The sequence below is a fragment of the Stigmatopora argus genome, chromosome 11 (genome assembly GCF_051989625.1).
Source record: "Stigmatopora argus isolate UIUO_Sarg chromosome 11, RoL_Sarg_1.0, whole genome shotgun sequence".
Lineage (NCBI taxonomy): Eukaryota > Metazoa > Chordata > Actinopteri > Syngnathiformes > Syngnathidae > Stigmatopora > Stigmatopora argus.
Window position 1 is genome coordinate 852,406 of NC_135397.1, and position 12,311 is coordinate 864,716.

Consider the following 12,311-nt stretch of genomic DNA (forward strand, 5'->3'; position numbering starts at 1 on the left):
CCAAAGTCCCGCCGATGCCATCTTTAAAAGGCGTAGATCACGTCATCCCAATCCCATCCTCTCATCTGACGGCTGAGAAGAGAGGAGGCGGGGCATGATGAGGGCGGGGCTATCACCGCTGAACTGGCTTCCATCATATTCCCGCAAAAAAAACAAAAAAACGCATGACTCCCTCCCCCTTAGCCTCGTCCGCGGGATTTTATTACCCCTCCATTTTGCATAATATTTAGCGCCCACACGGCGTAGATTTACCTGGCAATCTTTTGACGGATGTTTCCTTTCATCATCCCACGCATCGTCTCTCTGGGCTGCGTTGTATGTTTGCTGCACATTTTCCATGTAGCCTTTTCTTTTTTTTTCCCCCTTTTGTCTGTGTTTATCAGCTCCGAGACGAGAGAGCCGCATGCCCTTCGACCTAAACGCGGCGGTAAATATTGTAAACGGGGTCCGGGTGCAAGCCCCGCTTTTTTCGATAACATTCTGTCCATGCTAGTCTGATTCCAAAATGAATATTCATTCATTCGGGACTGTTTATCCTCACAATGGAGTTGCTGGAGCCTATGCCGGGTGACCTTTGACCCTATTAATTAGTGACCAGCCAATCACAGGGCACGAGGAGACAAAGGACAAGCAATCATAGCTAGGGTTAAGCAATTTACCTAGCCTAGCATGTGTTTTTGGGGGCGGGCGTGGGAGGAAAGCGGAGAAAAAAAAGTGATGGCTAACGAGTGCTAAATGCTTCCGGCCGTGTTTGTGCAAAGGCATTTCCTGTGTGATGTCAATCAGAGCTGCAAAGAAGAGGATTCAATTGTTAGCTTGACGTTCGTGGCTTGGTCCACTTTTCGACACTTTTTGGAGTCGTCACTTCATCCCGAAACTGTTTGGTATCCGGTTGGATGAGAAAAATGCAAGTCACACTTGGACATTATTTTACTGGCCTCAAGAGGGCTGTGTGTACTAATAATAGTCGAAAAAAGGCTTTTAAAAGTCCAAATAATACAAAATGGGCACCATATAAACACATGGGGCTTCCTCACCTATTGCCCCCATAGACGAGGTATTACTGCATTCGCTTTCTTCTCGGTCGGTCTTGAACATGAGACCAGCTGGGACCCGAAATGAAATCGCTTAGCTGGAATCTAACTGGAATAATTCCTCCGAAATTGGGAGCCTTGGTCCTCTCTTTCTGTCTTTTCTATTTCTTTCTTGGTTGTCGCTCACCCGATTTGATAGGTCGCTGACAGAGGTGGTAAAGTCAGCGTGGTTCGCTGGGCCGTGGCCACGCTAACTAGGTTTCAGTTGATTTGGGGCCAAAAAGTTAATGTACTGGCTGCTTGACCGGGAGTTCATTCGCTCCCCCTGGTTTTGGGGCATTTGTGGGTGACTTCCTGTTAGGTTTTCAGGTTCCGGGGCGAGTGCCATCCCCTGAAATAAAAGCATTTGATTGTGCACGAACGGGCCGTTTGTTGACGGCGCCGCGTACCTGACGGTCGGTCCCTTGAACCTCGCGCCCGTTGTCTCCCCAGCTCTGCTGTCGTCGTGGTGCGAGGAGCTGGGTCGTCTCCTCCTGCTGCGTCACCAGAAGAACCGGCAGAACGAGTCGCAGGGAAAAGTACCCATGCAGCCCGGCATGAACACCATGAAGGCCGGCCTCACGCACAGGTCAGTGTGACCCGTGGCAAGTCCCACGCGGCGGTTAACAGGCGACCAGAGAATCCAAAAGGATTTTCCAAAATAGATAGCTGAGAAATTGAACACGACCATTTAAGATACTCGTGCAGGCTGTGTTCAGCGATACCTTCATCAGTTGTTCTCTTACGAGGAGGCGCTAGTCCAAAGCGCCAGTAACGTCAGGTCGCTGTGCTCTGTTCTCCAGCGATGGCTCTTATCCCTACGACTCGGTCCCCTGGCAACAAGGTACTAACCAGCCTCCCGGGTCCTTGTCCGTGGTTACAACGGTGTGGGGCGTCACCAATACTTCCCAGAGCCAGGTAGGTCCCTCCCCTCCGCTCGACTCGACTCGGTTCAGATAACGGCAACGCGCCTCTCCTGCCCAGGTTCACGGGAACCCCATGGCCAACAGCAATAACCCCATGAACCCCGGGGGTAACCCCATGGCCTCGGGGATGTCGGCCGGCGCCGGGGGGCTCAACTCTCCTCAGTTCGCCGGCCAGCAGCAGCAGCAGCCGTTTCCCAGCAAAGGGGGCCCCAACCAGCAGTACATGCAACAGGGGATGTACGGCAGGCCCGGATACCCCGGTGGACCAGGGGGGCCCGGGGGACCCGGAGGCTACGGCGGCGGGTAAGTAAGGACACGCCGGCCCCGATCCTTCGATACGGCCCGTAATGCAAACCAAAACAAACACTGCAATCGATTGCTACCCGAAACCAGAGCGAGATTTGAATCGTCATGCTAAGTTAAAATAGCCAGCCATGAACGAAAACTTTTTCATGTAAATTGCTGAAAAAATAACATTGCTGTTTTTTTTCTCGTAATATCGTGGCGCCCGTGAGTCGCAGATAGCATCTTATGTTTACATGAGCAGGAGTCGGGCTGACCTACCGAGAAAGATATCGGACAAAGCGTTTTGGCCAAAACGATGACGAAAGAGAGCATGTTTTCATTGGAATGGGCTCGGCCTATAAAAGATGGCAAGCTTTGCAAAAAATCGGGTCTTGCCTCCTGTCTGGAACCAGAACCGATTTGTGCATTTTGTGTAGTTTGGATACAAAATGCGTACGCAGTAGTTTGGTAAAGACGTATTTGTAAATCGTCAATGAACTGTCTTTTCTAAAATCCGTGTTCCAGTTACTCTGGAGGTCCGAATCCCCCTCCCGGAGGCATGGGCATGTCCTCCCACGCTCGTCCGACGGGGGATTTCACGCAACCGGCGGCCGCGGCGGCCGCGGCAGCCGTTGCCGCCGCCGCCGCCACGGCGACCGCTACGGCGACGGCCACCGTGGCGGCGCTCCAGGAGACCCAGAACAAAGACATGAACCAGTATGGGCAGGTACTGGCTTCTCAGTTGGCTCCGTACACGCGGAACGCTGCAAATGGGGGTATGACGCTGCCACGTTGTGTCCCCGCCCCCAGATGTGTTCGCCCTTCCAGATGGGTCACGCTCAGACCTACAATAGTCAGTTCATCAACCAGCCCGGCTCGCGAGGACCCCCCGGGGGGATGAATCCCGCCGCCATGGCTTCGGGGATGAACAACCCCGGCATGAGCGGGCCGCCCATGGGCATGAATCCGTCCCGGACGCCGGGAATGGGACCCTTCGGCGCTCACGCTCAGCGGCTGCCCCAGCAAGGCTACCCTGGGGGGCCTCGGCCGGGCGTCCCCATGCAGGCGATGAAGCGGCCGTACCCCGGCGAGGTAAGCGAACGCCCTTCGCGTTTTCCACCGTGCCACCGAGGTCCCCTCATTGCCGGGACCTTCCCCCCTCTCTTAGACCGGCTACGGCGGACAGTACGGTCCCAACGGTCAGTTCCCGCCTCAGCAGGGCCAGTACCACCCCACCCCCAACGCCTCTCGACCTTTGCCCTCGCCCAACTACCCGGGGCAGAGGATGCCCGTGCAGCAGGTGCAAGGACAGTACCCGCCCGGCATGCCCGTGGGCCAGTATTACAAGGTCTGGTTCCGCTCCCGTTACGATTGCCGTCAGCAGAGGGCGCTCTTCGTTCAACCGTGTCTATTTCTTTGCAGCAAGAAGCGTTTAACGGGCAGAGCGCTAACTTCTCGAGCGGAGGCTACTCCTACGCCCAAGGGAATGGGGTAAGTTGCAACCGGTTCAGCCATATTTACGGGAACGGGATTGTAGTAGTTGACCGGTTTACTGCGTGGGCAGCCCCCTAGGCCTGTTAATTACCCGCACTCACCAGTACCCGGCAACCCCACGCCACCCATGACGCCGGGAAGTAGCATCCCTCCGTACCTGTCGCCGAACCAGGACGTGAAACCCCCTTTTCCACCTGACATGAAACCAAATATGACAGCGCTTCCACCCCCTCCATGTGAGTGCACCACATTTATTTCTGTCTAAAATGTCTTTTTCTGTGTCTGTATTCTCACCCTCTTGCTACTGTGACAGTGAAATTTCCCGAATACGGGATGAATAAAGTTATCTCATCTAATATTTGCTAAAATGAGTGAGTGCAAATAGTAAGGGTGCGAATTGCCTCTTATCTGGCGATAGCATTCGTATGACGATTCACAGATCACGATTCAATCCCGTTTTGGATTGGATTGGATAACTTTATTCATCCCGTATTCGGGATTTTTTTTGTCCTGATTCTACACTTTAGGAAGATAATTGTGACTTTTCTAAATCTGAAAGGGCATAAAACTAAGGTTTTCTTTTTCATTTTCTCATCGGAGTCAAATTTGAAATGTGACTGTCCACCGCTGTCAACTAGTGGACGGGAGGGAAAGTGCAGCCACCAGTTAAAGATTGTTTCACATGAATTTTGAAGAATGGCGCCATGTAAAATTGCGGAATTATTTTTTTTTCGATCACCTTTATTTTCAGCCATTAGCACCGAGGAGCTACGGCTAACGTTCCCGGTGAGAGACGGCGTGGTGCTGGAGCCCTTCCGCCTGGAGCACAACCTGGCCGTCAGCAACCACGTCTTCCACCTGCGGCCCTCCGTCCACCAGACCCTCATGTGGAGGTAAAGTCCACCCGTAGCGCCCCGTCTCCCCGTGGGAGTCTCGCCCGCGGTGGCGCCTAAATGTTGGTCCATCCGAAGTGGCGAATATCCCAGAGCGTCTCCTCCGCAGGTCGGACCTGGAACTGCAGTTCAAGTGCTATCACCACGAGGACAGGCAGATGAACACCAACTGGCCGGCGTCGGTCCAGGTCAGCGTCAACGCCACGCCCCTCACCATCGAGCGGGGCGACAACAAGACCTCCCACAAGCCCCTGCACCTCAAACACGTGTGCCAGCCGGGGAGGAACACCATCCAGATCACCGTCACGGCCTGCTGCTGCGTGAGTGCGACGCGCCGGCCATCGAAACGCCGTCGAACCAACGCCACCCAACGTGGCGCCTTTCACACCGTTTTGTTTGTGCCTGTGTCTTTGCAGTCGCATCTGTTTGTCCTGCAGCTGGTCCACCGACCATCGGTGCGTTCCGTCCTCCAGGGGCTCCTCAAGAAGAGGCTCCTCCCCGCAGAACACTGCATTACCAAAAGTAAGATCTCCAGGAGCTAGCGCAGGGGTCGGGAACCTTTTTGACAGAGAGAGCCATAAACAATTCATATTTTCTAATGTTATTTCTTGAATTGAAAAGTCAAAATACATGAAGTGTTTTTTTTTGTCATTTCACCACTTTTAAAGTACAAAAAGTCTCTGAATTCTTTTGACAACATTGTTATGCTGTTGCTAATAAATCAGTATTAATGAGATCTTGCATGCAGAAGAGTAATAAAACACAAAATTATGATTAAAGTGGTGGTAGAGGTAGTGTCAACGCCACAGTGACGCTCATATTAGTGCGTTCGGGACTCAGCTCTCTCACCAGTGATTTCCATATTCATACCTGTCAACCTCTGCCGATAACTGCCCTTATAAATGATTATGATTCCCCTTACAAACCCCCCAAAAACCTTACAAACACCGTACAACTCGTACGGTGTTTGTAAGGTTTTTTGGGGGGTTGTAAGGGGAATCATAATCATTTATAAGGGCAGTTATCGGCAGAGGTTGACAGGTATGCATATTTTACCTGACAGGTTAGTGGAGAGCCATACGCACGTATGGAAAGAGCGACATATGGCTCCCGAGCCATAGGTTCCCTACCCCTGAGCTAGCGGCTAGCTCCTTACATTTTCAACACACTCCTTCACAAAAAGATGTCAAACCTTGACATTTGAATTGAAGTTTGGAAGGAAATTTCAAAATGAGAACAAGTTATTGTTAGCGTAGTTAGCCGAGATAGCCTCCAGCAGCCCCCGTAACCCCCGTGAGGGAAGATAAGCCGTTCAGAAAATGAATAAAGTTGTGAATTTTCTGTCCTAGTCAAAAGAAACTTCAGCAGCGTGGCGGCCTCGGCGAGCAGCGCCGCTCTCAACGGGGAAGACGGCGTGGAGCAGACGGCCATTAAAGTGTCCCTCAAGTGTCCCGTCACCTTCCGACGCATTCAACTGCCGGCGCGAGGGCACGACTGTAAACACGTGCAGGTCGGTGGACGTCAAAAGCCGCTTTTACCAAGTTGGCTCTGGTTAACGAGCGGTCGCCGTGTCTTTTGTCATGTTGGCAGTGCTTCGACCTGGAGTCTTACCTGCAGCTCAACTGTGAGAGAGGCACGTGGAGGTGTCCTGTTTGCAAGTAGGTCCACATCTTTTTCACATTTTAACGTTTCAAAATTAGACCTGGGCTACGCTATATGCCGTGTGCGGTCGATTGGTCGCCGATCTTTTGGTCGCCGATCTTTTGGTCGCCGATCTTTTGGTCGCCATCTTTTGGTCGCCGTCTTTTGGTCGCCGTCTTTTGGTCGCCGTCTTTTGGTCGCCGTCTTTTGGTCGCCGTCTTTTGGTCGCCGTCTTTTGGTCGCCGTCTTTTGGTCGCCGTCTTTTGGTCGCCGTCTTTTGGTCGCCCCGACCGCAACAACGGGCGCGCAAAAGACCGACGACGAAAAGACCGACGACCAAAAGACTGACGACCAAAAGACCGACGACCAAAAGACCGACGACCAAAAGAGCGGCGACAAAACAAGGTAAAACAACACGGTCTACGCATCAATAAAAGCCAACAATAGCCGACGTGTGAGTGTAGAAGAGTTTGTATGTACGTGCGTTGGCCCTTTAAGAAGTGACGTCACTCAGGGTCTCAACAAGTTCTCCAACAAAAAACAATCAAAGTCCGGGAAATTTGGAGCTTTTCTTTAGCCTAATAATTAATAGGGCATTAAGTATGACTAAATAGTCATTTGCAGTTTGTAGGGCATTAAGTATGACTAAATCGTAATTTGCAGTTTGTATTTAGGGAATTTGAGCAACGATTTAAATGGTAATTATCACTTACCTTCCGGGCGACCAAAAGACCGGCGACCAATCGACCGTGTACCGTTACATGCACAGTAATACCTGACAATGATTGCAGATTTGCCGCATTGGGCCTCCGATCCGCCAAATATATACAAAAAGTTTATTGTGTAGGAACAAATGCGTTGGCTGCCCCAGTCTAAATTTAATTTAATTCGATAATGATATGCAGCCAATAAAAGCTTCTGTCTCAACGACATTTTGCTCTGTTGCAGTAAAACCGCATTACTAGAAGGCCTCGAAGTGGATCAGTACATGTGGGGGATCCTGAACGCCATCCAAAAGTGAGTTTGAAAGGGGGGAAAGGGTGCCTAGTCCACCAAGATTGACCTGAAACCAATTCCAATTCAGTTCCGAGTTCGAGGAAGTCACCATCGACCCGACGTGCAGTTGGCGACCCGTGGCCATCAAGTCGGAAATGCATATCAAAGAAGACCCCGACGGACCCTTGGCCAAGCGCTTCAAGACCATGAGCCCCAGCCAGATGACCATGCCCAACGTGATGGAGATGATCGCCCAGCTGGGGCCCGGAAGCGGACCGGGCCACGGTCCCGGTCCCGGTCCCGGTCCCGGACCCGGCCCTTATCACTCGCACCATCCCAGCCATCACCCGAGCGGGAACGGAGCCGATTACCCGGGGCCAGGTGATGAAAAAGTCTTTTAAGTCTCACCGCGTGAATGAGTAAGACCACCAATACGATCACTAGGGGGCGCTACATTCCACCTTCACGCTAGTGAATCAAAGATAAAGGTCAACCAATCCGTTTTTGGTCAAATTTCTCTCAACTCTTTGTTTCCCTGCAATGTCACATTGTTTACGCGACATACAAACATGAAAAATAAGTTGATTACTGTAAAATGATACACCGTTTGCATACCTGTCAACCTCTGCCGATAACTGCCCTTATAAATGATTATGATTCCCCTTACAAACCCCCCAAAAACCTTACAAACACCGTACGACTCGTACGGTGTTTGTAAGGTTTTTGGGGGTTTGTAAGGGGAATCATAATCATTTATAAGGGCAGTTATCGGCAGAGGTTGACAGGTATGCGTTTGGGGGGATTTTTGGGGGGTATTCTGTCATAGTTCTGCTGGAGAAATGTCTTGAGGCTTGAGGTTTCTAACGCCGTTTCTTGTTTGGGTCCTTGAAGGCAACCCTTACCACAGTCAAGGGAACTTTGACTTCCCACACGGGAACCCGTCTGGCGGCGGCGGCGGTGGCGGGGGAGGCGGAGGCGGAGGTGTTCCTCCCATGAGTGACTTCATCCACGGTCCGCAACTTTCGCACCCGCCCGATGGGTCGAGTGGTCTTCTCTCCCAGGAAAAGCCCCTCAACCACGGAATGAACGACCCTGTAAGTCAACACCGATGACACTTTAAAAAAATAACAAACCAATAACGACTTCTTAGTTTGGTAAATAGACGATCGGAGAAAAGAGATTGGCTTTAAGAATGTAGTTTCAATTTGAACTCACTAAGTGGCGGTGATGGACGTCCAATCCATTTCAACTGGGAGGGCTGAAAGCTATTAATCGCTAGTGAAAGTGGATTGGACGTCCGTTGCCGTCATTGGCCGTGAGACATCCGTGATATCCCTGCATTCCTGCTTGAAATGGATTGGATGTCAGTGGAAGTCAATGGGGTAGATGCTACATTGCTACAAGCTAGTAAAAATAACTCAAAGGTATATTCTGTATTTTTTTTTTTAAATACTGTAATAAAATTTTGTCAAAATTCATTTTTGTGAAACTAAATACTAAAATTCAACCCAGCTTTCGACATTTATTTCATCATTTAGTAAGGTTTTGACCCCTCGGCTAAAGGCGAGGTGTCGTTTTGGTCACCATTGCCCCCCTAGTGTTAAAAATGGGAAGTTCAATGTAGGCTGACATCAAGCTTCTTGTGCGGGCCGGGCCATATTCCTTGATATTGTCATTTGCTGCGGGCCAATAGAAACTGGAAGGCGGGCCAGTCTTCTGTCATATTTTGCTACCCATCAGAACGGGCTACTTTGCAGTTCTGCGCTTGCACGCTAACACCATTTGTCATTTTTTGCATCAAAATATGCTTTTCCATAAGCATTTATTTTCTGAGTAACGTTAGCGCGATGAGATGACAGCGGGAGGACAATTTGACAACATTTTGATCTGGCAGAAGACAGATTTTTTTGGTTTTTTTCCGGATTGAGGCCGCACGTGCCGCAAACTGTGCTCATCACAGCTTCATTTTAATTTCTTTCTTAATTTTTCAAGGCCCGTTTGACATGATTCATGCCGGGACTCATTTCACTTTTCCCCTCTGCCTCCACGCAATCCACCCACTTCCCCCCCGCAGATGTCCCACCCCGATCCGTCCCATAACGCAATGCAGCCCGGCATGCGCGCTTCTCCGCACCCCGCCGCCGGCCAATCGGGGCCGTCTTTGCATCACGGCGGCCCGTCGGGGCCCCCCTCGCATCACGGCGGCCCGTCGTCGCAGCCGTCTCGCCATCCGCCGCCACCGCAGCCGCCGCCGCAGCCACCCGGCCAAAACGCTCACCCGCACGCCGATCTGACCTTTAACCCTTCGTCAGACGGCCCGGACATGCCCGAACCTTCGTTGGATGTAAGTGCGCGAGACCTTTTCATACATTTTAGGAGATTTTGACACGGGCGGGTGAAACCCGTAGAGCGGCAGTGAAGCGCTTGTTTATATTTCACGTTTTTAGTTATGACTCCTATTTAACATGAAATGAAATGCACTTTGTTCAGATTTTACATAGCTATATGTATATCCCAATTTAGGGGATTGTTTTTTTTTTTTATATAATGGAACTGAGTTGGAGGTCACATGACATAAACGGATGAAATAAGTTTTAAAAGTATTAAGCTTAGCTTAGCTTTAAATGTCAGTGTAAGTGTAAAACGGCACTGCCTCATTTCTTGATGCTAAACATACCTGCGTAATTTTAATTAAAAAAATTCGTATGTGATGACATTTTAGACACGAACAAAAAAAATGTTTTTTTTCGTTATGTTTTAAACAAGAAAAATCAGTCTACTTTATGAAAACAGTGATAATAACACTTTTTCAGATAACTATAGCCTAAAAAAGCCACTTGAGTATTAGTCGCCAGGCCCAAAATGGCGACTTATAGTCCGGAAAATACAGTTATTCATACATATACAATAGAAAAACGAAAGGTAGTTTCACTTAACTACTCTTAAGTCCAGTAATGTCCTAAAGTAATTTTTCACAGATAAAAAAAATAATAATATATGGTCACATAGTATAGAATGAATAGTGAATTTGCGTGAATACAGTATACATAGAATTGGCGCTACTTTTAGCAACTCTGACTCTGACTGGTGGGCTTTTTGTTGTTTTGTGGGCGTGGCCATCTCCTCCACAGCTGCTTCCCGAGCTGGCCAACCCGGACGAGCTCCTCTCGTACCTGGATCCTCCCGACCTGCCGGCCAACAGCAACGACGACCTTCTCTCCCTCTTTGAGAACAACTAAGCCCCTCCCACTCACCTCACGGGGGGACGCGTTTGACCGTCCCGTCCCGTCCACAGACACGTCGCCCACTTTTGACACTTGAGACTGTATCCCGCGCCGCGCACACGTGCACACTATCTTTCTAGGAGATGTGCCGCGTGGGACAAAACAAAGAAAGAAAGAAAGAAAAACGAAAAAGAAAAAAAGGACGGACGGGCGCCGAGACCGCTCATCCCTGCACTTCCTTTTTAAAATGTAAAGATTCCACCAACAGCATCCGCGGCCACGAAAACGGCGAAATCCCGCATATGTATACGGTGGCGATACATATCTGCGATACATAATCAAGCGTGCAGCTATTATTATTATCATCATCATCATCACATGTAAATGACAAAAGCCAGGAAACCATGAAAAGCTCTTTTTATTTTCTTTTAATTCAAGCATGATTTGGCTTTTGTAGGAGAAAACAAAACAAAACAACGTCTTTTATGTGTGCGCGTGTGTGTGTGTGTGTTTTTGTCCGTTATCCAAACGTGTTCTTCCGAGACGGCGGCCATGGCTGTGACCTTTGACCCCGACCCCTTCCTAGAGTGCCCGCGGCAAAAAGGACGAGTCCGTTGCACATCCGCCCGCGAAAATGCTCTTCCTCCACTCCGCAGATGCTGTATTTATAATCTTAAGACTTTTTTTTGTTTGTTTGTTTTTTTGCAATTGTGCCAACGCATCCCGTTCATTTGTCTTCTTTCTATTTATTGCTTTACGACAGGGGTGTGCTGACTTTTTTTGCTCCAAGATCTTCTTTTCAACCTCAAGAATTTTTTTCCCCACCCACCGACCAAGCTCAGCACTAATGTATGTATTTCATATTTCTAGCGACTTCCCAGTTCCCGTTTTGCGATAGTATTTTCCGGACTATAATTCGCACCAGCCCTAAAATGCATCAGAAAAGACATATATCATTGAATTGAATTGAATGTTTTTATTGTCATGATACAAGCATAATGAGTTTTTAATCATCGCACTAGACGATAAATTCGGTACTTGGACGTTTCGTCGAAAGACGTTTGGTCGACCGGACATTTGGTCGACCGGACGTTTGGTCGACCGGACGTTTGGTACAACGGACGTTTGGTAGAACGGACGTTTGGTAGAATGGGCGTTTGGTCGCCAGGTTGTTACTGTTGAAACCAGCTCTCAAAATTATAATCATGAGAGAGTGAGTTTAATATCTAAATATCTAATATCAAAATATCAACAGTAAACTCTATCATAATTTGACAGCGAGCGAACCCGGTAACCAAACGTTCGTTCTACCAAACGTCCGTTCTAACAAGCGTCCGTTCTACCAAACGTCCGGTCGACCAAACGTCCGGTCGACCAAACGTCCGGTCGACCAAATGTCCGGTGTCATGCAAAACATCAATTATTTACGGCTCTTTCCATCAAAAACATAAACATCAATTGACGTATTGAGCACCCCCGCTGTCGTTTTTAAATCCTTGGTCATTTTTATTTGTTTTTCCGAGCAATTTTGTCCTGTTTTGACTCTTCAAAAGCAAACGTGTCCTTGCGTGTGCGTGCACAACTCTTGTATATACGCTTCTTTGTGAATTCTGTGCAGTGCTGTGCCCATCTATTCCGCTCCAGTAGACACCGTACTGTGTCCCACCACACACACACACACACACACACACACACACACACACACACACACACACACACACACATACACACACATACACACACACACACACACACACAGACACACACAGACACACACAG

General features: G+C 49.3%; 1 protein-coding gene across 4 annotated transcripts in view; it reads left to right on the plus strand.

The window, feature by feature from the left end:
- zmiz1a (zinc finger, MIZ-type containing 1a) overlaps positions 1–11,024 on the plus strand; it is a 94,115-nt gene extending 83,091 nt beyond the window's left edge. For all 4 annotated transcript variants that reach the window (XM_077612686.1, XM_077612689.1, XM_077612688.1 and 1 more), the window contains 18 exons: positions 1,527–1,662; positions 1,877–1,991; positions 2,058–2,302; positions 2,810–3,011; positions 3,095–3,376; positions 3,453–3,632; positions 3,707–3,775; positions 3,849–4,014; positions 4,530–4,671; positions 4,781–4,991; positions 5,088–5,193; positions 6,021–6,181; positions 6,262–6,329; positions 7,261–7,329; positions 7,397–7,689; positions 8,200–8,402; positions 9,383–9,652; positions 10,440–11,024. In XM_077612686.1, the coding sequence (XP_077468812.1) occupies positions 1,527–1,662; positions 1,877–1,991; positions 2,058–2,302; positions 2,810–3,011; positions 3,095–3,376; positions 3,453–3,632; positions 3,707–3,775; positions 3,849–4,014; positions 4,530–4,671; positions 4,781–4,991; positions 5,088–5,193; positions 6,021–6,181; positions 6,262–6,329; positions 7,261–7,329; positions 7,397–7,689; positions 8,200–8,402; positions 9,383–9,652; positions 10,440–10,547 (3,026 nt within the window). In that variant the 3' untranslated portion in view covers positions 10,548–11,024. The remainder of the gene's footprint in view (positions 1–1,526; positions 1,663–1,876; positions 1,992–2,057; positions 2,303–2,809; positions 3,012–3,094; positions 3,377–3,452; positions 3,633–3,706; positions 3,776–3,848; positions 4,015–4,529; positions 4,672–4,780; positions 4,992–5,087; positions 5,194–6,020; positions 6,182–6,261; positions 6,330–7,260; positions 7,330–7,396; positions 7,690–8,199; positions 8,403–9,382; positions 9,653–10,439) is intronic.
- The last annotated feature ends 1,287 nt before the right edge of the window (positions 11,025–12,311 follow it).